At 38.9% G+C, this 25,570-nt stretch overlaps 1 protein-coding gene across 5 annotated transcripts; it reads left to right on the top strand.

Moving 5' to 3' along the window:
• Positions 1-4,819: 4,819 nt before the first annotated feature.
• Positions 4,820-23,099, top strand: TIAL1 (TIA1 cytotoxic granule associated RNA binding protein like 1). Of its 5 annotated transcripts, none has more exons than XM_031597390.2 (12): positions 4,820-5,115; positions 11,080-11,176; positions 14,976-15,125; positions 15,436-15,490; positions 15,802-15,889; positions 17,767-17,842; positions 20,229-20,337; positions 20,632-20,727; positions 20,814-20,898; positions 21,203-21,326; positions 21,818-21,957; positions 22,872-23,099. In XM_031597390.2, exons 1-12 carry the CDS (start codon positions 5,087-5,089, stop codon positions 22,987-22,989), a joined length of 1,167 nt encoding a protein of 388 aa, XP_031453250.1. In that variant the 5' UTR covers positions 4,820-5,086; the 3' UTR covers positions 22,990-23,099. The 5 variants fall into 5 exon arrangements, with proteins under 5 accessions (XP_031453250.1, XP_031453252.1, XP_031453253.1 ...); XM_031597392.2 differs by having other exon boundaries at positions 4,822-5,115; positions 15,027-15,125; XM_031597393.2 differs by lacking the exon at positions 4,820-5,115 and adding an exon at positions 5,271-5,516.
• The last annotated feature ends 2,471 nt before the right edge of the window (positions 23,100-25,570 follow it).

Raw genomic sequence — 25,570 nt, 5'->3', positions numbered from 1 at the left:
GGTCTGCCTGAAGTCAGCAGTCATGAGGAGACCTCAGAATTTTGTTTCTGGTGTTTCTAATGCACATCTGGAGCTTCTGTATTTGTAATTGTTTTGAGTGTCACTCAAAACCTGCTGTTGTTTGGAAGGATAATTTAATCAGCAGAAGATGACAAAGCAAACCAACTAGATTCAAAAGAGCTTGGATTCCTTCCTAAGACCAGCCCTCTTGCTGCTGAAGTGAGAGAGAGAAAAGATTGAATTAAACCTTGTTTGCTCCTTGTGATTCTCAGCAGGCTCTGGGTGGGTTGACCCATGTCTCACAGCACTGCTCCACACTGTGTAAGACATGCCAGCCCCGCAGAGGGGCTCTCACTGCTTGCACCAAGTCAGTTGCCCTCCCAGGGCAGCTTTTCCCAGCATGCAGGTAGCAACAATGGTCTAAGGTAATGATTAGGAGCTTGGAAACCTGCTGTGCCTTCATTTCCTCCATACATCTGTAAAATGACATTCTGTGGAACTAGAAAAGAAAGGTTTTGATTTTAGAGATGAGATGAGAACAAATTAGCAAACCATCTCTGCAAGATTTCACTGCCACCATATAACTCCCAGACTTGTTGTATGCAGTTAAGAATAAGGTTTACAAGCTAACAAGATCTATACAGATAAGCTGTACTTACAAAGAGATAAATGAAGAGGCAAGTCCAAAAACAAATCCTTGCTCAAGTCTATAGTCAGTAAAAACTGTTTGCAGGGAATGTTCTTATACCATCAACTGTCCACTGGAACAAGCAGAGATAACAGAGATAATTGAGTGACCACACATTAAAAATGTTGCCTTGATTTCTCATTTAGCTCTGTTGTAATCTGATAGCTTTTTCATTCCATTCCAAACAATTTATGCCTTTTTCTCAGTCATAGTTTTGATGAAAGAGAGGAATGCTGAGTTGGAGCATCCTCGAGATGTTGTGTGTTAGCAGTTTGAGGTAAGAATTGCTACATCTTGTTTGAAAATATCATGACGGATCATATAACGTTAGGTCCATCAGCCAGATATTAGCTGTAAATTAATTAGCAAAAAGGCCAGATAGGATCCAGTGCCTAAGAAGTAGCTATATGGAAAATGAGTCAATCTCTAGACCTTATTTAATGTTTTGGTCAATAAGAATAGCTCCAGATGTAAAAAGGGCCATTGTACTTAATTAATTATTGTCTTCACACAACACTAAATGACATTCTGCTTAGTAAATTAAAGCCATGTAAAGGCATCAAGGTACATATCTAACAGATTAAGATATGCTCATTAACTAAACTCAAAAAGTAATCGTTAATAGGAAAATATAATTAAATAATGAGGTTTCCACAGAAGTGCTGTTGGGCTCAGTGCTGTTCAGTGTTTCAAATCCTGTGTCACTCTTCACACCTACCGGAAGAACTTGGTTTTCAGTGTGTACTTTGAGAATACAACTAAGTCAGCTCCTTAGTGCCCATAACGTGCTTCTGTCCTTGAATGTGGATGGAATTAAGTCCCACTTGTTGTCCACAAGTTGCCAGGACCTTACATGTCTCTGACAGTGAAAGGACGATGTTACTGAAACACATGTATATAAAGTAGCCAAACACTGATGGAAAGGTAAAGTAAAAGCAAACTTTGAGAGTCATTTTTTCCAGATTAAAATGTTTGATCTGGCACAAATATGTCACTGAGGCAAGCTTCAGTTAAAGTCAGTTCTACTATCTTTTTATGTGCCTCCTACAGCCTCCGAATAAATCTTACATCCTTCTCCACAGAGCAGTATTCAAATACTCCTGTTCTGAGGTCTCTGCCAGCCTAGTATGAACTTGGAAGCTGAAACTCAGGAAATAATTTTTCCTAATTTAAAAAAAAAAAAAAAAAAAAGAATTATTTTTATTGCTGCATTAAGCAATAATGCTTGTGCTGTCAGGGACTTGGCAGTTGTGATGGGGATGCACATTATCGATGCTGGTTGGTAATGGGCAATCCAAGGCCATTTTTGTGTCATGCAGCAACTCATCTGTCCTGCTGCATCATTTCATGTAGCAATAAACACTGCAAATTCTCATAACGTTCAGAGAACGCCATTGATTTATGGTTTATAGCCCAAATAACCAAATGCAGAAATAAATAATTCCACTTTTCAGTCAGGATATATTTCTATAACTCTATGTATTGCCTGCATACCCAGACCTGTATAACTTCTGGCATGACCTTTCTTGTGGTGCTTTTTAAAAAGCTTCTGTAGCTGAAAAAATGGGCAATGTTGGGAGAAAAAAAAAAAAAAACACAGAGGAAAAATAAGGTTTAAAAGGCAAGAAATGAGGACAGCTTGTGTAAAATTTTATTTGTGTGGGATATTTTTAAGGGGAGAGGGGAACAACATTGGTTTCGGAGATAGCTGGTCATTTTTTGCATGTGGTAGAATGTTTAAATATTTTGGTAATACAGTCTTTACAAAACATCATGAAGATTCCTATTTTGCTGTAAATGAAGTGGCTGTTCTCAGATAAGGGGATGAGATCATGTTTATTGATGTCGATTCCAGTTTCATTCACCTTTTAGCCCACAGACTTTACTACGAGGCACTGCTGATCTGCATATACTGTGACAAGGTTTCAGAATATTGGGGTGGATCACGCAGATGTTAGTGCCTTATCCAGAGGACGCAGAGCAGTGCTTGTTCATTTGCAGCTCCCATGCAGACACAACACTGGAATTTTCCTCTGCCAGTGGTGTCCAGCAGCTCTGCCCACAGACAGCCGTGGTTCTGCATATGCAGGCTCTTCACATGAGAATCTTTGGCTATGGAAAACCCACAGCAGTACTATTCCGGTAGCTTCTTATGTATTCTACCTTCTGTGTTTCCAATACATTGTAAAGAGCTGCTTAAAGCCCCTGTCCTATGTACTCTCCTAAGACATACACTGCCAGAGCTGCTTCTGCCAGAAAGATGTGCCTGGCAACAGCCTTGCGTGTTTAAGTTAAAGATGGGAAAACATCACAGTGCGAGCAGCAGGCATGAAGATACATCGTCTGATAACTGTATAGGCAGTTTTCTTCACAGTGTTACTATTTTGGAAGAGGGAGAGCATTCAGTAATACTTGAATGTTCAGTGCGTACACAGATTGAATTTCTTCCAAAGTGCAATGATCATTCTGCCTGTGAGGAACCCATACTCTGCCCAAACAGAGCTATTCTGATCCATTTCCTCATTAACAATTCCTAATGTAGCAAGTCTACCTAAATTAGCTAAAGACTTGTTTAAAGACTTAAACTTGTTTAAAGTTTAAATACTTAAACTAGCTACAGAAAAATGAAAGTTACCATGAAGATTCTTTCATTAAGCTCTTTTTTTTTTTTCTTTTTTTTAATGAGAACACTTCATTGGTGTGAGCTTGGATTTTTGGTTTGATGTCAGAGACCTTTTCCACAGAAGTTTTCTGGGAATAACAGAAAACTAACGCAGTGAGTACTATACTAAAACTTCCATGCATGTGACAGCAGTTTGTTAGCTATCTGTGTGCTCACCTTGAGAAGAATGCACTTCAAGGCACCATCAGAGAAACATGGGATCACAGAGTCAGAGCATCACAGAATCATGGGATCACAGAGTCCTAGGCTGTTTTTGCCCAGCTTAACCTGTTTTCCTCTGTCAGTGTGAATTATGTGTTGGGTGACAGCACTGCTGGCTCTGGGAAGTTCTCCTGTGGCTTTCACCACAGGCCGCAGTATGGAGATTGCATCCCCAGCATCTCCCAGGAAGGAAGCACTTCCACGCCGCCCCCAAACACCTCGACTTGCTGCTGGGATTGCCGAAAAGCAGTGCTAATATTCAGTTATCTGCCCTGGGAGCTCAGCTGAGGCCCCTCAGCAGCCTGTGGGTGCAGCAGCCTGTGGGCCCGCAGCGAGGGATGGGTGGAGGGTTGGCAGTGCTGGGTTGGCAGCAGGACATGATGGCCTTATAGGTCTCTCCCAACGTAAATGATTACATGATTCTATGATTTCTGTGATCACCAGGCCCAGTGAGCCCCCTGAGCATGACACATTCAATAGCAATTGTAATCTTTACAAGCTGACATTGGACTGGTGGATGCCTGACACGACTGGTGGATGGTGACACGACCCAGAAATGCTTAAATCTTTCCAGAAAAAATTAAACGAAGTGAAACCAACAACTTGACATAAATCAGAACCTGCCTTATATGACATTTTAATGGTATCTGCACTTTTATCTTTTTCCTCCCTTGGTTTTAAGCGACAGTTTAAAAAGCCCCAATAGCTGTAATGCTGCTGTCCCTGACCTCCTTCTCCAGTGACACGGGAGTCCTGCACAGCACCCAGCCTGAAGTGGAATCTCCCACCTCCAGGAATTACTCATTTAAAGCAACAATAACACACAGCACTGATTGTTTCGGGGTTCTGAGTAAACGAAGGACCGTGGACACTTCGAATATATATTTATATGTATGGACTTGATCTTGAAGGTCTTTTCCAACCTGAGCAATTCTACGATTCTGTGTTTACATTCACATCGCACGCGCAGCCGCTGCGCGCTCCCGCCGCGCTGGCGGGAGCCGGGACCGCGCACAACCACCCCCTCCCGTGCTCCCCGCCGCCAACCCGCGGAGCGAGGTATCGCGCAGCGCCCCGCCCGCGGTGCATGCTGGGAGATGTAGTTCCCTCCCCGCTCTCCACCCTTCGCTGCGCGGGGCCGAAGGACTACAACACCCAGCAGGCCTCCGCGGCTCTCCCGCCGGCCCGTCGCGCTCTCTCCGTCAGTGACTACGATCCCCAGAGCGCTCCGCGGCGCGGCGGAGGGGACCGGGAAGGAGAACCCGGGCCGAGAGGGAGCGGGCCGGCGGGGCGCGGCTGCGCGGAGCGCGGCTTCCTGAGTGTCTGGTGGCGGCGGCCATTTTGTGCTGGTTCTTCCCTCTCCCGTTCGGGCTGCGGTGTCGGGACCTGGAGAGGGGGCGAGACGGAGCGGGGGCAGCCGGGGCCCTCAGCCTCACCTTCCCTTCGCCTCCCCGCGCGGCGGAGCCCCCCCCTCCGGCGCTGCCCCCGGCCGCGAGCGGAGCTCACGCACCATTATGGAAGACGACGGGCAGCCCCGGACCCTGTGAGCGGGGAGGGGGCCGGCGGGGACCGCGGGGCCGGGCGGGGCGGTGCGGGGCCGGGCCGCGGGGGCGGGGAGGCGCGGGCAGCGAGCGGCGGGCGGCGTGTGAGGGAGGGACGGCGAGCGGGAGCCGTGCGGGGAGGGAGGGAAACAAGGAGGGAGGGAGGGATGGAGGGAGGCTCCGGCGGGCGGGCGGGCTCTGAGGGAGCGCGGCGGTGCTGAGGGCCCCGGCCCCGCCAACTTCTTTGTTCGGCCCCGGCGGGACGGGCAGCGCTCCGTGGGCCTGGCAGGAGAAATAACTGCGCTGGCCGTGCCTCTCCACGCAGCGTCTGCTAACTCCGTCCGCGTCCCGTCCAAAAATATAACGGCGAGGTTCTGTTGTTGAGTTCTTTTCAACTCTGCAGGTATGGCTTTTCTTGCGCGCGTGCTGTCCGCTTAGGCTGAGGGCTGTCTGTAACGCGAGGCGATGCGGAGCGGATCGTTCCCCATCGCTCCGTTCGCTGGCAGCTGTGCGGCTGGCGGGGTGCGAGGCAGTGCGGGCTGTCCCGGCACGGCGCAGCGCCGTGGAAGCTTTGTCTGTGCGGGCCGGGATGGCAGCGCTCCGAAAGGCTTCCAGGTGCTTTAAGAAGAAAGACTGAAACAGAGCAGAATATCTCAGAGTTGCTCTGTTTTGTTTCTAGTACCGAAATGATGACTTGGCATTTAAGGCTTTTCCAGGCAATTTGCGGTGCGTTGTTTTATTTTTATTTTTTTTCCTCCACTCTCTCTGACGTCTGCCAAAGTTCTCTTAACTTGCTTGCGGTGTCATGTGATACCTGCTTAGTCCTTGGGTTAGATAGAATAAATCTAAATCTATCTGCAATGCTTTCTGTGTTGACGTCCCAAGTGGTCCGAGGGTGCTTGGCCCTGACAGTGGGAGTAGTTTCCAGAGTGCTGCTTTAGAATGAGCAGAGGGAAAAGGGCAAAGGTGCACCATGTTTTACTCCGGGTCCCTTTCCTTTGCTGATTGGTTCCTCCTCTTTTTTTTTCCCTTTCTTTTTAAATAAGTGCTATACCCAGCCAAAGTTTTAAAATCTCCTTTTACTCCTGTCTAACAGCACTTGAAGCGAGCTCTTCTCACTGCACCCAGCTATGACTGAAGTTGGCCCATAGTCACTGGTGAAGAAAAATTATTTTTGTGCTAAAGTGTCTGAAATGCCATCGCTGCAGCTGCCAGAGATGTGGTATTGCATGAATGTGACTCTCTGCTTAACTCGTCACAGTAATGAACAGCACGTATGTGCATTTCCTAGTAGCTTTCTAGTGATCAGACTCGTAGGGTTACTTTTCTCTTATCCTTTTAGGGCAGTTTCCATAAAGTACAAACATTTTTGCTGTTTTTTTTTTCTTTCTGTAATATCTTCAAACTTATATCTGCAAGTCCTTATTTTAAGATTGTTATACTGGCTGATACTTCTTATACATAAAACAGTTGTGATCTTGCATATACGTGAAAGGCTCACTGCCTCCCAAGAACAACTAATAATGTCATTTGAGCTCTTTAGTTTGTTTTTACAGGAGAAAGCCTAATGAAGAATAAATTGTTCATATGGCTATTTGACCAGAAGCGCTTGGCTGATAAATTAAGGGCAGCTTCATAGATGGCTTTTGTATTTCGTTTATTCCTTCAGTAAGGAAAAACCAAAAGGGCTTGCTTTGTTGTTTTCAATCATGGTTGATTGTGAACCTCAAAGAATTTAAGATATCTTCTGAGGCTTAGGATAGAAGATAGATGCCATTTACATTTTCTTTGTCTTCACAGTTCTCCTCACTAGTAGGCCTTTATGGAAATGTCTTCTGCTGAAAACTCTTCCTTACTGTTTGAACAAGGTGCAGCTAACCTGAGAGGGTAGGCTTTCTGTGGCATTTTTCACAGCAGCATCTAGATTTTGGTCAGCACTCCTCAAAGCAGATGCAGTGCAGAACATTCTGTGGGTGCCGTTGGATCTCTTTCCATCATGAGCCATATTAAAGTTCAGTTTGTACCTTAAGGTGGAAACTATGCCATCAGACATTAACATTTTTGTGTTGGTGTTTTTAGCTGCCCCTTACAACAGGAAGAAAAAGTTGCTGATTTTCATGTTATTATAAATGGCCTTAGAAAAAAAATTAAGAACAGTCATTATATACATGAGTTGTTCTATCATTAGCCATGCCACGCTGTATGGTAAGTCCTGTGGGCTTCAGGTAGGATGCAGAAGTACAGCTCTTCAGCTGAATACTCAGTTGGATTTGCTTATGTTTTGTGCCTTGTTTTGGTTCAGTCCTCATGCAGAGCAAGATTCTTTTAGTAGAGTTCTGTTTTTTCATGTTATTTCCTATAGCTCGCTAGCACCCTTAGAGAGATGCTGCTAAGGTTTCTAGGCAGTTTTCACTCCATCAGTTACCTTACTTCTTATCATACTTTCTCCATTAGTATGCCACTTTTTGCATTATGTTTGTATGAGTGTGGAAAGCATTTGTTCTGGTTTTCATTCAAACTGTGTGTAGGGGAGCTTTCCTGGACCTGAAAATAATGGCTGTAAACATCCCTTTCTTCCTCGACTGTCTGAAGTGAATGAAAACCCATTTACCTCCACAAAGAGGATCTTTTTGTTCAAGCCTAAGATTTTAATTCTGAAACTAATTGCTGATGTGTGTCTTTCATTCTTCATGCAAGTTTGCAAGATCTCAGAATTTCAAATGCAGTTTCTTGTTTGTGTTGTCAGCCACTTTATTGAAACTTGTATCAGGCTATATAGTATATGGTTTAGTTTGTTGTATGTGCTTATTAATTAGTATTTAAGTGCTTCAAACTTGCAGAAGAGAGCAAACACAATTGCCTGCATGCAAAAAGCCAGAACTTCACTGCCCTTTTACGTTAACCAAGCTAACAGCATATATGAGTGTAGGAAGTGCTTCTTTGTTGAGCTTTATGATGATTTTTAAGTTTGAACGATAGATTCCATAGGGTGTAACAAAACAGAAAGATTGATATACTGTAGAATAGCTTTTTGAAAGCCGTATGTTTTCTTTGTGTTCCTGCTCATTTTGGCTTCATGAAGTAGAATAGGAAGCATTGTGTTCTATCGTGTAAGTTGAGGTTAAGAAGTGGTGCCCCAGTTGTCTGGCAGTGTGTGATTAGCATCAGCTGAGAAGCTTTGCGTTTCCAAGAGGCAAGGTTTCTGCTCCACATGTGTAGAGTGTTTGTTTCCTTAGTATACAGTATCCATAGAATTACAGTATATCCTGATCTGGAAGGGTCTCGTGAGGATCATGGAGCCCAACAAGCATTCAGACATAGCATGCTGAAGCTGTTTGCTTGTATGGTGCTTCTTTTTCCAAGTCATCTTTTAACTGTACTGAATGTACTAACTTACAAGTGTACAAGCAACCATCAGGCCCCCATCTTTAATGTATTGTTTCAAAAACATCTAGTGGTTTGTATTCACTTATTTTACATGCACTTCTAGAGGTTTGGGTCTGTGTGTGTGCTGTCTTTGTTACATGAACCTCTCCTGGTGAAGCAGTCTCAGGGTGTGTATTCAAGTTTGAGAGTGTTAGCAGCTTGTGAAAGGTACTAATGGGTTCTGATTGCAGTAATGTTAGACATCAAAGCAGTATTTATCATAAACATAGAGAATTAATTGATGGACCATGAGGAGCTTACAGCCCTTCTGAATCTATCCATTAGGCGGTCCCAAATTACACTGCTGATTTATTATCTTTTTTTTTTGTGAAGAAACAGCCTGTTTTGTGGCTGAAATTTACAGTGTCACGTTCTCACAGCTGCCTGGAAGGAGATGCAGTGGTACTGAAAACCAGCTGGTAATTCTTCTGAAAGTTGGCCTGACTTATCTTAATTGGACAGATTTTGAAGCAACAGATTTCCTGGCTTTTTTTGGTCAGACCAAAAAGAATTCTTCAGACTGCTTTTCAGAGTTCTTGCATTTCTGAAATAAATATTAATATTATGCAGAAGATACTGAGACTTTGGCTTCCTGTATTGACTTCACAGTAGGACTGAAGTTAAAAGGACATCACTGTATTTTCCTTCATGTCAGTGCTACAGAACAGGTGCTTGCTTCCGTGTGCTGTTAGCTAATACAGCTTGAGAAGATACAAGGAGAACAAGTACTGGTAATAAGCTCATGTCAGTGCAGATGTTTTATGTGGGAACTCCTACTAGGAATCATATTTTCCATTGGATTTTAGGAATACCTGCTGTGGTTAGTATTTCCACTTCAGACTGCAAATCACTGGCAGTTTTAACGTGGTGAATGATTAACGAATGGAGTTAAGGTTTCAAATATAAGATCTGAATGTTTAACTGCTGAATTTTTGGAATAGGGCATTGGAAAGTCAGTGAGATAGACCCCATAATAAGGCATATTGCCGCCTTAAATTTGTCAAGTGTTTACTTACTGAAATACAGGATACAAATGCAGCTTCCATTAGCAATGTCTGCTAATTCCTGCATATTTAGTTAGGAAGTAGAGTGGATGAATACTTGTAATGGACGTGCCTTTGTTTGGGTGGTATCACATGAAATAGCCGCTCTGGATCTTGTGTAGCATTTACCTGCAAGCAGAGAGCACAGAGCTCTTGGGTAGCTGTTGAAAGAGTATCAGCATAAAGGAAAATGTATCCATTTCTTTGTGTGGGGTTCAAATAAAAACAAGTAGTGTCAGTTTTAATCTTGCTCAATCCAAATGAAGGTCCAGCTGTTCCAGCCATCAAACACAGACATAGCTTTTGCAGATTTTACTTGGATACGAGAGAAGTGCATGCTTAAATTGCTGCTCTGACAAGAGCTTTGCTTGTGCATTGACTAAGTATGTGTTCAAGTTTCTCTCACTGAGGTGTATCAACAACTTGGACAGATTTGTTTGCTGTAGTATGAAAATCTGTAGTAGATTACAGTATAATGACTAAAATGTGCATTTTTTTCAACAGCTAAATTGCAGATTTACATTTGTGCACCTTATATTTGGACTGATTTGTTTTTAGAAATGACAAACGCACCTCTGCTAGTGATTTTGAGTTGTTGATATGAGGAGCCCTTCTCTTGACTGATCACTTTGATGATAAATAGAGTGTGATTCCAGTTTGGTCATGCTTTTTCTTTTTTAGCATTCGATGTGTTCGACTTTTTCTCAGCCACCTCTGTGACCTGGCTTTAATTTTTCAGTGTTATGCTCTAATGGACTACTTAGGAGTGGCTTCCAAACTGCTATTGGATTTTATCTCTGTGGGTCTCTATTGTCTCTATTTTTTTGTAAAAATAGTTCCACGTTCTGAAATTTCTATGACTTCCTAGGTAAAGTCTGTAAGTATGGTTGATATTAAAGTAAAACTGCCAATCTGGAGGGAGTTGTTACAGATCTGGTAGCTGTTGAGGTAGATAATGTGTGTGGAGCATTCCTGTGACGTATGCTGTGTGGCTGGGCTGCTTTTCCAATTCAGGAAAACAGAAGAATGGACTTGGTCCTTTGAAGGCAGCATAGCCTATGTTCAGTAGCTACTACTGAAATAACAAGTTTGGTATGAGCTTTGTACCCCAGTGGAAAGTAGGCTTTGTTTAGATGCTCAGTGGGAAGTGAAACGTCAAACTACTGGGCAAAGATGATTTTTCTCTCCAGCATCCTTGAGCAGTCCAGCTTCTGACATTTCTCTGCCAAAGGAAGGTTTGGTGCTAGGTGTCGATGGTGGTATTATGGCTGCTCCAGGCACTGTGTTCCCACTTGTGTTGCCAGCTTTAGAACTTAAAGACCATGTGGTTGGTCTTTATGGTTGCATTACAGCCATAATGTGAAATCATTTGTGAATTACGTCTTTCAGATGAAGATGCCCAGGATTTTAAATATTTATTTAAGATTTTAAAATAATGACATTTTAAAAAATGAAAATTTCTATTTTAATGTCTTTTTTTTTTATTTCCTTGTGTAGCTATGTAGGAAACCTCTCCAGAGATGTGACTGAAGTCCTTATACTTCAGTTATTCAGCCAGATTGGACCATGCAAAAGCTGTAAAATGATAACAGAGGTAAGACCTTTCACTTCCAAAAGAGTAGCAAATATAATTTTATCTGAAATTATCAAAAATAAATGGAGTTAGGGACATGTTTTGGTGTTACTGATGATGGTAGGGTTGATTTTTTTGTCTGTTTTTGGGTAACTTTTTGCTGAAGAGACCTTTTGTTGAGCACAGTCCTTCCTGTGCTCTTGCTGGTAGCCCTGCCATGTCTGTTTTATCAGCTGATGATGAGATTCCACTTTAATGTAAAACCCCTCTGTGTTCAGAACCATATTGTTCTGATGATCAAAAACTTTGTTGTTTCCAATGCTAGTCATGGCTGTTTTTTCTGCTTTTGACTTAATTTACACACGAGTCTCAGTAACTCTTTTCCCTTTTTCTTCACTATGGATGTGCAGTCAAAAATCTTTCAAAATATGTTTTGCTATTCCTGTGCCTTTTTTTTTTTTTTTTTGGTCAATCCAAATAGCTCTTGCTTGCATCTGCCTCTTCTTACATTATTTTTTTTCTTGGAATAAAGCAACAGTTTCCATAGTATTCCCAATAAGGTTTTTTAGTACTATGTGTTGGTAAGTACTAATACTATCTCCTTTCACTTGTAGATTCTCTGATACATTTAGTGTTGGTAGCCATTTCTGTAGTCTTCCTGACATATCTCAGCAATTTCTTGCTGCCTTATGGTCTTCCTTCTTTCTTCATTTATAACTGATGAGCTTCTGGCAGACAAGGACTAATTAGAACTTAAACTCGGTTTTATTTTTGGTTCTAAAATTGTATTTTTCTTTATGCTTTTATTGCTATTTCTGGTGGTTCCTACTAACTTGTTATAGATTTCCTTAGTGCAGTCACCTAAGTTTTCTTGTCAGGATCATTAATGAAATATTAATAAAGCCTGATCGCAAGACTCATAATTCTAGGAATGCTGCTTGTAATTCTTCTGTGATCTTCTTTTCCTTTCAAAATGACACATTGTTTTAGTGGGTTTTTTTAAATTGTTTTGGCTGCACATTAACTACCTGATACTTGCTTAATCCTTCTCATCTCATGGCACTTTTATTAGAACTTTCTAGTGGAAGTAAAAGGAGTTCTGCCACGTTCTCTGCAAGGTTATTGGGGAAAGATGAGCAGAACAAAATGGAATGTGTTACAGAGCACAGCTGTTGGTTTTTTCTCTGAAGAAATAGTGGTTGTCATACTGTTCAGAATGCTGCCACTCCAACCGTTGGCTGATTGAGAGGTGGCAGCGTCAGTTTGATTCCCTAAGAACCAGATAAGAAATTCCTCTGCTTATTTTATTTTAATATAACCACAGAAATAACAAGCGAGGCATCTTTATGAAATAAGAATGTAAACAAAGCTACTTGCAGCTATATTCAGTCATGGAAGTGAATGTACTCGGCTGACCTTAGCACCTGTCACCAGGCAGTCTATCAGGAGGGAAATTCTGTGATATTCCACTGCCCATTTACTCTGTGTGCTGTCCACCTTGGCTGCCCTGAAGTCATCTGGCAGACTTCACAAAGAAGGGGGGAGGAGGGGAGGGGAAAAGGATCTTAATGAGAAGGGAATTAATACTTGAAGATAAAGGGCAGTAGCTTTCACCTTTGGAGCACCTGGGAGGGGTGTTCTGTTACATCCTTGCAGGTATACACGTGTATTTGAGAACTACTGTAGTTCTTGTATTAATACAGATCAATTTGCTGAAGTTACTTTTCAGAGAGTTAATTTAGGGGGAAGGAAGAGAGGACAGCATCTTTTTTTAAGGTAAAATTGCAAGCCTGCTACAGTAACAACTGTAAACAGTGTGGACTGCAGACATTAGCAGTGCCTTCACCTGTGTATTTTGCAGGTTTTTAACATTTTTATATAATGTGGAAGTGGTTCAGTAATTAATGGAAAAAAAACAAAAAAAAATCCTGAAAGGTCATATAGAAATAATATGCATATACCTTGAAATTAAGTACCCAATTAACTTCAAGTGGTTGGATTCTATGCTGGAATTAGCAGCTACCGTGCTTTTAATGGCCAAAGTTTTTGTGGTTATTGATCATCCTGAATGCTGTAATTTTCATAGCCACTGCTATGTGCTATGTTCTTATCTGCCCATTGTTGCTATCTCAGTCAGTCAAATTTATACCTGAATATTTTCCATTTGTGTTTTTTTTCTTTTTTTTTTTTAAATTTTTAACCAGTTTGTAGAAGGTGTGGCATGACCAGATTAAGTGGCTAGAGATTTCAGGTGTTTATTTTGGGAGCATGTCATACTCAGAGAAGTGCTGAAGCTAATGTTTACAGGTTATCTTGAACATGTAAAGAGCTGGACATCTATAAAAGAGGCTGCTCTTCCTGTTCAGACAGATTCGTAGTGCAAAAGATGACCTCCTCACAGTGTGAAAGTAACACATAATATGCTTCAGCTGAGGTGTAAACTGCACTAAATCTGTTAAGGCCTTAAGTGGGTTTCACAGATCTTGTTTTCAGTGCAGTAGGGATGTCATATGGAAAAAGGGCTGAGTTTAGGCTTGCTGTTTCAGTGCATCTGAGGCAGACATGCTTTCAGAGCACTTCATGGCTCTTGTGACTTAAACTCCTTGTTATAATCTCAGATATGTCGTCTCACTGGCTGTTATTTTGCATGGTAGAAACACCTAGTAGTAATAATGATAACCATACTGGAAGTATTTAGATGGAAGGCTCAGACTACTTTGTTATTTTAGCTGTATAAAGGCCTTGTGATCAGTTTGGCTTTCAGATTTTCATAGCTTCCATTGTTTAGATTTAGACAGAATTATGTTTGAAAATGTACAATTGAGTTTTATAGGGCAAAATTAGGATTTCTTTATTTATATATGCTTGAATGAACATTCAGAAGTTAAATAGTAAAACCAATAAAGGCTAATTCTTACTTTCAGTTAGTGCTGTGCTTTTCCTGGCAATGGCAAAAGTTAATGTGGGAGAGTATTGATGTCAAAGCAGTTTTTAGATCCTTCCTTGCCCATGTAAGAAATAATTTTATTTTCTTCTTATACCTGTTGTTTTGTGGTCCATGGACAGGTGGCATAGGTAATGAAGATATTTTAGTGTGAGGCTGTAGCTTTTGTACTTGTGACATTTTTTAGGGACATTAAAGGAATTTAAGCTAGGATTCTCATGATGACTTCTCCTTGATCAGCTTTCCTGAAGACTTTTGTATTTGTTGCACTTCCTACTCTGGTGCATTTAATAGCTTAGGGAGCTTTGTTTTTAAGTCAGCGTACCAAAAGAGGTGTTACCCAGGATAAAAGATTGATTAGTATCTTCTCCCTTGATCTTCAACTATTTTCAGACCTTTTAAGGGGCATTTCCCAGTCACTTGGTGTAATCTTTCCCATTGGAGGCCAAGAGTATGCAATCTCTGGGTTGCTGTCTGTGGATGGTTTTCAGGCAAATAAAATGAGAGACATTTTAAGTAGCAGGAGTGAGAAAATTGGTGAAAAAGAATGTGGGAAACAAACCTTTCAAGCTTTGACCTATCTACTAGAGGCAGCAAATTGTCTTGGTTCCTTCTGCTCCTCCTGTTTTTCCCTCCTCTCCATCCAGTCTTCAGATCACTTTTCTGGTAGTGGAATTATTCTTAGTTCGGTAGAAATTCTGAGACCTCATAAAAAGTAAACTGTACTTCAGAAATTGCTAGACCTTTAATGAAAAGTCCATCTTAAAAATTTCTTACATTTAAGTGTAATTTCAAAGGCTATTTCATAAATCTAATGCAAGTAATTCTTAAAGTTTCTAGCTATAAGTAATATATTTTCCTGGATTTTCTTCTCAGCAACCCGATAGCAGAAGGGTCAACTCTTCTGTTGGATTTTCTGTTTTGCAGCATACAAGCAATGACCCTTATTGCTTTGTGGAATTTTATGAACACAGAGATGCAGCTGCTGCATTAGCTGCTATGAATGGGAGAAAAATTTTGGGAAAGGTAAGTTGTTTATGTTGTAATCTTAGTCTTAAGGATACTGTCTTTGTAAAAAGTGCATATATGTGTTAGTAAAACTGTGGGACATTTATTTGTTAGGAATGTTTACCAAAGTTAAATATTATTAAAGTTCAGTGGAAAATAAAAATGGTATTTAGAAAACATTCTTTGTGATAATTTTTTTTTTTAAGTGCTGTAGTCCTTTATATTGAAGGATGATTTGGTAACATTGAGAATTGTGACCAGCCCTTGAATGACCTTATAACATGTAAGAATTTTATGAATTTATACTAAATCTTGTACTTATTTTCAGGAGGTCAAAGTAAACTGGGCAACAACACCAAGTAGCCAGAAAAAAGATACATCCAGTAAGTAAAGTAATGGCACAGTATTACTTCTACACAAATACTTCATAGCACGTGGTAGTAATTGCCATAAATACATTCAAACATAACTTTTCTCCTTCCCATCTCGTGTTTGATAGAATTTTGCAGACTAATTCTTCTGTTTCTGTCTTGCAACTGGGGAAACTGGAGTGAACAGACTTAATTGCTGCTGCTCATCAAGTGGAATCCTGACTGTTCCTGGTTCCCAGTGCTGTGCACAGAGCGTCACTTTTTCAGGAGCTAAAACTTTAGATAGCAGTTAAATATTTGATTAGCAAATTATTTATTTTCAGATCACTTCCATGTGTTCGTTGGGGATTTAAGTCCAGAAATAACAACAGAAGATATCAAGTCAGCGTTTGCTCCTTTTGGTAAAATATCGTAAGTATCATAATAAACATTGCCAATATCGGTTAGAAAATGTGACAGTGAACATTTGTGCTGATTTGAAATGTTATTTCTTATCTTTTAAATGATTTTGCTAATGTTAATTTCTTTGTTGGGTGGGCAGTGAAGAGGGATTATTATTATTATTTCGTGTCTGTATCTATATCTGTTATTACATGTTTGTAAATCCAGTAATGTAATTGTACTCCAGTTTTGCTGAAAGCAGTATGCTTTTAAGTTATACCCTAATATGTTTCAACTTCTTAGTAAAATTTGATGACTGTTTCTAAGTGTGACTTTTTATTGTTCAGAATGTGTACAGAATAGTGAGTTTACAATTACAAACATTGCATCTTCAGTGTATTTTGTTCATGCTGCGTTCTATAGGCAATATAGAAAGCCACTCAATTATAATACAAATTTATGAAGCAACTAGTTGTATAGCTTATGAAAATTTTCCAAAAATTAATATTTATTAGAATAAATAACTTTTTCAGATAACAGCTAAGATTGTAGTAATCAGACATTGATTTCAAAATTATATGTGCACACTTCTATTAGTTAAGAGAGAGTTCAAACTTCTCTCAGAAAACCCAGGTGAAAACAAATGATCTTAAGTTTGAATTGACCATATTGGACATTACAAGAATGCTTTTAAGTTCTAAAGTATGTATGTAAGAGTACTGCTACAAAAAAAAGTCTGTTATCTGTTATTGGCTTATCTTTATGGAAATCCTTTAAAGTTGCACATGAACGTTTTTGTGCTGCCTCATGAGAGTATATTTCTAAGAACAGAATTCTTGGTTTTCTCTTGTTCTGTACGCATATTTTTAATTGAATCATAAATCTTATTTCTTACCTCTGCTGTTTTGTGTACTTTTTGTCTCTTAATGTGGTAAGTAGTACTGTTTGAAAATCTATATAAGAGAATAATTCAGGTTTCTGTTTCTCAATCTATATTTATACCTGAGACCTGCAGTTTTTCTAAAGTCCAAGTCACAATTAAAAGTAATAGCATTCTGGTTATTTTGCAGAATTGCTCATAAGAATGGACAGGATCTTGAAGGCTAACTGCAAGGAACTGTGCACACTGGAACTCAGTTGTAGATTTTTTCTCATTTCTATTTATTCTTATTATACATTATTTATTATATACATATTTTAGTATTTACATTTTAACATTCTATATTCAGTGCAGTTCTATATTTCCAATCATTTTAACTTACTCACTAAAATTTCTGTGTAAATTTGTTGTTTTCGTACTGGTGTGCTTAGCATTGTTGTTAGTTTTATTCTCCTTTCTTAAATTTCTGAAAATGTCAATTTTTCAAAATTTACAGCTGCCCAAACTCCAAAATGATGGTAGAGAATTGACCAAGAAAAATAAAGAAATCTGTTAACAGGCCATGTATGCCTTTTAATTCCTATTTTTTCCTCTTTTTCGATTTTTTAATATTTCATATATTTTGTATCACTAGGCAGAAGACATTTAACTATTTAGAAAATGCATGGTAAATTAGATAGAATTGTTACAGTAATTTATAGAACAGTAAACTTTAGAGGACCCTAGCCAATAGAATTTTAGAAAAGGCAATTTTGTTTCTCTTATAGTTCAAATCTGACCATTCTAGTTATAGCCAGTATAGGTTATGTGGATAGGTTGCATGTCTATTACATGTTATTTTTTTTTGTCCTACTGCTTTTTTCTAACAGGTAAAGAAACGATAGGGAGAGTTCAGGAATGATTAGTTTTAGGGCTAACTGAATTTATAAGAAAAATTATGCTCACAATACAGTGTGTGTGGTTCCTTTTAGTTTTTATTTTGCAAGTTATTAATTCTACCCTCATATAGCTGTGCTTCTTTCCACAGGGATGCACGGGTAGTTAAAGACATGGCAACTGGAAAATCAAAAGGCTATGGTTTTGTATCTTTTTATAACAAACTGGTAAGTAATAACAACATTGATTTAAAAAAATTGCAGATTTTCATTTGTTGTTTTTCCTGTGTTCTGTATTCACTGTATCAGTGTCAAGCTTTCCCAAGTGAAGTACATGTGAATCTGGAAGACAAAGTTGTTGTAAAAAAAAAAAAAAAAAAAAGTCTGATATGTTTAGAAAGGGTTGAAACAATGCAGATGATTGCAGTGCTGCAAGAACGTGGTGTTGTTTATATTTGTCCATTGAGCCACTTCTGCAGTGTGTGGAGTGATCACAGCTTTGGAATGCTGTGCTTTGGGTCTGTTAGCTGAAGAATTGCAGCAGTCCAGTGTGTTTGTATGTGAAGATAGAAGCTCCCACAGAATGCATCCTGGAGCCCTCATCTCTAAGGAGTGGGGCTGTGGCAGTACACAGCTGGGTTGGGTGTTGGACAGATTTAGGTTCATGCCAAAGCTCAGCCTTCCTGAGGATCTAATGCTGCTTGCTGTGTGTACTGTATTTTAAAGTAGGGCTGATTTCATTTGTCTGCTTCTCATTAAAGGAGCTCTTGGTTGGTCCTTTGCATTTGAATTTTTACAGCATTTTGAAATCTCTTTGCATGGAGCAATTAATTTACAGCTAAGATTTGATTCTGTGCTTCAAGTGTTTTGCTTGGTTTTGTGTTGAGTGTTATTACAGAAAGGATAACTTTATGTATGCTTATGAAATAATGCTTCAAGCAAGAGATTGGTGCCCCTTTCTGATAGAGGTATTGTAGATGTTAGCTGGAGAATTTAGTCAATATATCACTGATTAACAAATAGTGTATTGTCCTACTGTTTATAGTAATGCAACTGCCTCAAGTAATTCTTTGTAATTTTTGAAGTTAATTTTTAAGGAAAAGTGAGCTGCATGTGTTCTGAGGTGCATTTAGGACAGCATGGGAAGTTGTGTGAAGTTTTCCTTAAACATTTTAGGGTCTTAATGCACACTACAGTGATAAGAAAACTGAATTGTTGCATTAAAGTGAAACAATTGTGGCAACATGGGCACAGTTCCATTTTTGCCACAGTTGGGATCATCAAGACTGGCAGTGAGGATTATTTGAGCTAGGTTGTTTTCCTAGTCAGATTTCAATTTATTTTAAGGAACACAGGTGGAAGGGTTTTATTTTTTTCCTTATTGGTCCTCTCTCATAAAGTCCTCATTATGTATATATGTTGTCTTCATAACGATCAGTGTGTATAATTACATGGGATCGAGGTCCTGGCTCATTTGTGTCTGAGATGAGTGTTCTTGTAACTGGAAGTCTCCGGTGTGCAGCAGGAAGATGCTGGTCACTCACCTTTGAATTGTCCATGTGCTCCCTTTGTCTCTTGTGCTTTTTCTTTCTTAAATTTGGTCCCCCTGGAGGAACATTTCAAACATATGTACTATTTGCTCTGTCTCTTATTTCAAAAGAGCTGGCAAAGGGGACAAATTGTTTCTTGCAGAATTAGCAAACCTTTCCTTTGCTTACAGTGTGAACCTAGAGGTTGTCTTTTAGTTGATGTTCAAGATAAGATGTTAAGCCATGTGGGCCATGACTGGTTTTGTGTACATATGCGTACGTACAACGCCTTTAAGATTTACAGAACTTAAAATGTAGTCTATGCTCAGACATAAATTGCATTCCTCAAAAAGGTAGAAGAGACGATGAGGTGGGGGTGGAGGGATGGATGGCAGGAAGCTGCATGCTCAATGTATTTTTACCTTGGCATTAGAGGTTTTTTATTAGCTAGCATTCAGCCCTCCAGAACTTGAAAATTTTCTACCTAACTGGGGTCTGTTATGTTGGGTACAAATGAAGATTCTAGAAGGCTGCATCTGAATCCTTTATGTAACATCTTTTGTAACATGAACTGCATTGTATAAACTTGAGTTGGATTACAGCTGAGAAATTTGCCAGTCAGATTTTGATAATTAAAAAGTCTTTCCTCACCTTTCATGTGTTACTGTCAATTATGTTCTTGTATATTACGTTTTCTATACAGTCAGCTGGCAAAATCCTTTGATTTTCTGCAGTTACAGTTGTTTCATTTCAATAATCACTTCTGGCATCTCTGACTTTTATACTGTTTGGGGCAACCATCAAATACTCTGGTACAGATACACTACCTCGACAAAATGAGCATGTATGACTGCATGTGCAGGGAGGGGGAGGGCTTTACCAAATCATTTGTGAGAGCCTTCTGTGTGACACATTGTCCTAATGGTAATTGATTTTGGCTGTTTGCTATGTGGCTTTACTGAATTTCATGTGCTTTTAAAGCAGTTATCTGTTTCATGAGTGGAATTACCTGACAACTAAATCTTGTAGATCTGTACATGCTTCTTGTTTGCATGTGTTAGTGGTCTTTATTTTGATCTCTTTAGGATGCAGAAAATGCTATTGTACACATGGGAGGCCAGTGGCTAGGAGGCCGTCAGATCAGAACCAACTGGGCAACACGGAAACCACCAGCCCCCAAAAGTACACAAGAAAGTAAGGCCTTGTAAAGCTGTATTGTGTTTGATTTCTTTCATGGCACTGCTAAGTGAAGAAGAGTAACAGTGTTGCCAAAGTCTTGTCACTTCTCAATTCAATATCTAGCTCAACTTCCAGATATTAAAAAATAGAGGGTTTTTTTTTTGTGGTGTGTTATGTAACATAGCTGTGGCACTACTGGATATTGGATGTTTGTTAAATCTATAATTTCTGTATCTGCATGAGGTAAGTATCTGGGACTCTGGGATTGCTGTTAGGCTGATGCTTAAAACCAGTCTCTTCTCTTTCTAGATAATACAAAACAATTAAGATTTGAAGATGTAGTAAATCAGTCAAGTCCAAAAAATTGTACTGTGTACTGTGGAGGAATTGCTTCTGGGCTAACAGGTATGATTTGTTTTATTGATCCTTTTATTACCACAAATTTCTGGGCATCAAGATGTCTACTAATTCAGAAATGTTGTGTGTTGTAGATCAACTTATGAGACAGACTTTTTCACCATTTGGACAAATAATGGAAATAAGAGTGTTTCCAGAAAAAGGTTACTCATTTGTCAGGTATGGATGAAGAAAAAGAAAATCTGTGATTTTGTTAATATACTGATGTTTAATCTTTCGTGGATTGCATTTGAATGAACTTCTACTGATGTCTTAAAATCTGTTACAATCTGTTCTAAGAACATGTGTTCTTAGAAAAATTTGCAGCTTTTAAAAGTAGCCACAAGTCTTTTTACTTGTGAAAATGATGCATGAAAGGAGATCTTTTTCACGGGATTTTCCTGTATGTGTAGAGTTGCTATTTTTGAACAATCAATTGAAAGTGCCATAAAAAGTAACGTTAGTTTGTTTTTACGTTCTTTAGATTTTCAACTCATGAAAGTGCAGCACATGCTATTGTTTCAGTTAACGGAACCACAATTGAAGGACATGTTGTTAAATGTTATTGGGGTAAAGAATCTCCTGATATGACTAAAAACTTCCAGCAGGTAACGGCGTTTTATCCTTTTCATTGTGTGTTCTTGTTGCTTTTGTGAAACAAATACCAATTATCCACCTGCAATGCTTCCCATTTATAACAGCTCAATGTAGTAGTTCTTATGAAATCCCATGTTCTGTCTCAGTTATGTTCCAGTTGTTCATCAAATTGGGCTAGTGATTTTGGTGGAATATCTGTCTTCTGGATATGATTCAAGATAGGGAGAAACTTGGAGGTAATTCTGATTCTTGCTAGCATTCTTACTGCAGATTAGATGACTGTCCTTCCAAATATCCCTTGGTATTTAAAGCGTGTGTGCTCACACACTTTCAGTACAAGGATCTAATTAGGTTGCTGTTTCACTTATTATTCTGATTTCACTATGGCTCAGTAGTTGTAGACAGTGCAACTGAAAAGAGTCAAAAATGTTACCTTTAGCACCTTGGAAGGAATGTAATTCACCTCTAGACCCTGAAATATTAAGAATTATTCTCTCCTTAGGTGGATTACAGTCAGTGGGGTCAATGGAGCCAAGTATATGGGAATCCACAACAGTATGGGCAATATATGGCTAATGGATGGCAAGTACCGTCATATGGAATGTATGGCCAAGCATGGAATCAACAGGGTTTTGGAGTAGAGTGAGTAATTGTACTTAATTTTAAACATTTCAGGAATGTTGTATCTGGGCTTCGGGCTTATTTAATTGGAGGATTGCAGAAGTTTTCAAGCCTTGTAATGTGCTAAAGCTTATGTTTAATGATTACCGTGGACCATATAGTGGAGTGAGTCACTCTGGCATGTTCGTGATAAGATGTTTTGTGCATATGAGTGTCTTGAGACTCAAGGTAAACAAAGACTGCTTTTATGTTAGTTTGAGATGGTGGTTATGTCCAATAGCTAAAAAGTCATGATCTCTACTTGTGAATACTGGAGACATCTGAACCCAGGAGCCCCAGTATTCACCTAAAGGGCTTTTTAATTGTGGAGAAAATAACCTACATAATGGCCTTTCTAAAACTTTGCGATTTGGAGTTTGGCTGGACTTTTAATATTTGGTATCTTCCTGAAGTGTTCGCCACATTTGTTTGTTTTAAAACAAAAATAGCTTCTTTGCTTTCTTAATTACTTATTGCCTCTTGCCAGTTAAGCATATTAAGCTCTGGTAAAAAACTATCAGTGGTATTCATGCCAATTAAAGACTGGGGACTTTCTGTGTTTCTGCATCACTGGTGTTGAATTACAGGCACATGCCTATTGGACAGCTGCCTCCAAAGGCGTGTATGTGTGACTAGAATCCAAGGTTTGTGGAACTCTTTTTTTTTTTTTTTCCCCTAAAAAAGATTATGGTATTTTGAGAAACCACATGTTGTAACATTTAACCTGGTATAAAAAGCTTCTGAATTACTCACAAAAGAATAAGTTGTTCTATTTTGGTATAAATGGTAGTGTAGGAAGTGTTTCATGTTCCTTTAGTCTGCTATCTTGTAAATAACTGACTAGCTTGCATGATTTTTTCTTTTTATTTTTTTTTCCTTTCCTGTTCCTTTTTAAGCCAATCTCCATCTGCTGCCTGGATGGGTGGATTTGGTGCTCAGCCTGCCCAGGGACAAGGTGCTCCAGTAATACCTAACCAAGCTGGATATGGTATGGCAAGCTACCAAACGCAGTGAGCTGGGACTCTGTTTAAAAGTGTGTATTTCATGATAGGCTGCAGTTTCCAGTGACACTCTGAAGACTGGAATGTAGACAATGAAAAAAAAGAAAATATTTATTTTAAAAATGGAAATGTTTGGAACCTTTAGCACAGCTTTGCTTTGGTGAAGGACACAAATGTCTTCTAGTTCTGCCTTTTTAAGTTTTTGTTCATGATGGATATGAACATGTTTTTCTTTGTGTACAAAAATTAAAAATAAAGTCAATAAAGACAATTCTGACTACAAATTTTGATATAGTAGGAGAAATGGCTAATGAATTTGATCCTTAGGTTACCATTCCATTTTTTTGTTCTGTCTTCAGTGTTTTATATCACTGTGCTTTTTAAGAGAAATGACATTGAGAAACAGCAAGTTGCTTTTAGTTGAACACACATCCTGAAATAAACTGTGGACCAATCATTACAACCTGCTAGACAGTATTGATTTTTCAAGGAGCCTATGGACATCGCCCTGAAAGCATACGTAGGTCTTGGAATAATTTTTTAAGAAAATATTTAATTTTTCTACGTGCTTAAAGAAAACAGTGTGATAGAAAGAATAGTTCAGTGTGAAATGAAAAACAGTACTGTCTGAGTTACTTCACTTTTATTGTCCACATTCAGGCACATATTATAACTTCAGAGCTGGTTTGCTTATTAAGACTGTAGGGATTTGCATTTAATTTTGAGAAGTAAAAATGTTTTTGCAAGTATGTTGTTTGTATTCAAATCAAACAGTCATACTTGTGCTTTTACATAAGGTTTGAAGGCTACACATTGTAAATATTTCATAATTACAGTGTTTCAAAAGCATGCTCAAACATAGAAGTAGCAATGTAATTATTCAAAGTAATACTTAATATACTCTACTGCTTTAAATGCAGTAGATTGACAAGAATGTGCAAGACTGACATTTCCAAAGTTGGCTATTATGTAAAGTTACATAAAGAACTATAACAAAGAGCCTTAATTTTAATTTCGTAAATCTTTAATGCATCACCTTTTTGTCATTAGAAATACGGATTTTTTGCTTTACATTATTTGGTATGTAAATACCTTGGTTAACAACCTTGTAAACCTATTTCAAGGTTATTATAAGTTGTATAGTATCTTGAGTGTTTTGAAAAATCTTGATGTTTTTTAAGTCTAGAAATATTTTGCCCAAGAATTTTTTAACAAGATTGTTAAAAACATCTTATTTTAGAGAATATTCAATGTGCCATTTGGTAAATGGAGATGCAGTTGAAACAGTACACTGAGTTGTGACTTATTTTTAATTAAAGTTTTTGTCTTTATGGGTGGTTTGCATGTGATGAACCTGTACAGAGGCTGGGTTGTTTGTGTACTGAGTGTGTAAATGGATAAATCACGAAGATGTTTAAATGGTATACTTGGGTTATTTCTGAACAATTTTATGGATACATTGATATAAACTGCCTCAATAAATTTGAAGTTTAAAATGAATGTAAGGTAGATATAAGTACTGTGTCTTACCTATGACAGCTAGGGGGTGCAAATGTTTCAGCTGTATACAGAAATACACTGAAGCAGCACAGTCAAATGTAGGATTTGCAGTGATAGTCCAGTGAAACAAGCTTGCATTTTAAAAGAAATAGGAGAATATTTTAGCTCTAAATGAGTGTGTGAGAAGCTGTGTGTTTTCTGTTTCTTACTGCACAGGCATTGCAAGTTTGAGTAGATTCTGAAAGAATCAGACTTGCAGTTTTGCTAAACCCAGCCAGGTTGTGCAATTAACAACACTTAATGCTGTAGCAAATCACATGAGTTTTTTTTCTTCCTCTTCTATGTGACATACTTAGTAGTACTTTGAATTTTAGAAAAGGCTGAAAGTGAGATATTCTGGAAGAGCAGTTGAGGCTCAGAGGTACTTGCAACTCCAGGCTTCTAATGCATGCAGTAATGACTGAAGTTAGTGTGGAACCATAATGCTTGTGATGACAGAACTGGCTGTTTATCTCCCTTTCTCCTGTACTGTACGTGTAGTGTTCTTTTGCTCAAGTTAGGAATCTTGTCTACAGGTCTCATTTTTCTATAAATTTTGTATATATGTGTATATCTACGCGAGGATCGGCCTATACGATGTAGTTTGGAGGAAAAACTCACAAGTAAGTCTGCATTTTTATTACACTCACATGGTTTCAAAAAAGTCGTGAGTAGATTTCTGAATTTGCAAGTTATCTTAGGATTTCTTAGACTTCACTTGAAATCCGGGGTTTCTACACAATTCAAGGTCTTTGACTTATGACTGTGTCCTGAGCACATGCTGGTGTGTAAGCAGTGTGCTCTTTAGGCACTAATGAAGATTCACATGTTGGAAATACATTGCCACATAAGCGCTCATGTAAGTGGGTGTAACTGTTAAGGTAATGATCTGTCAGCTCTGGCTGTGTAGATCACTTCAAATCTGATTAAATAACATCCCTACTGCAGAGTGGGGCATTGCCTGACCTGTGTTTCAGAAGGAGAGACAGGATGTACTTTCTCATTTAAGCCTTTTCTCGTTGGTTTTTATACAGCTTTTCTTTAATGGTGATGTT

This window comes from Phasianus colchicus, chromosome 8 (assembly GCF_987193195.1).
Source record: "Phasianus colchicus chromosome 8, bPhaCol1.hap1.1, whole genome shotgun sequence".
Classification (NCBI taxonomy): Eukaryota; Metazoa; Chordata; class Aves; order Galliformes; family Phasianidae; genus Phasianus; species Phasianus colchicus.
This window is presented reverse-complemented; position numbering and strand designations above follow the sequence as displayed.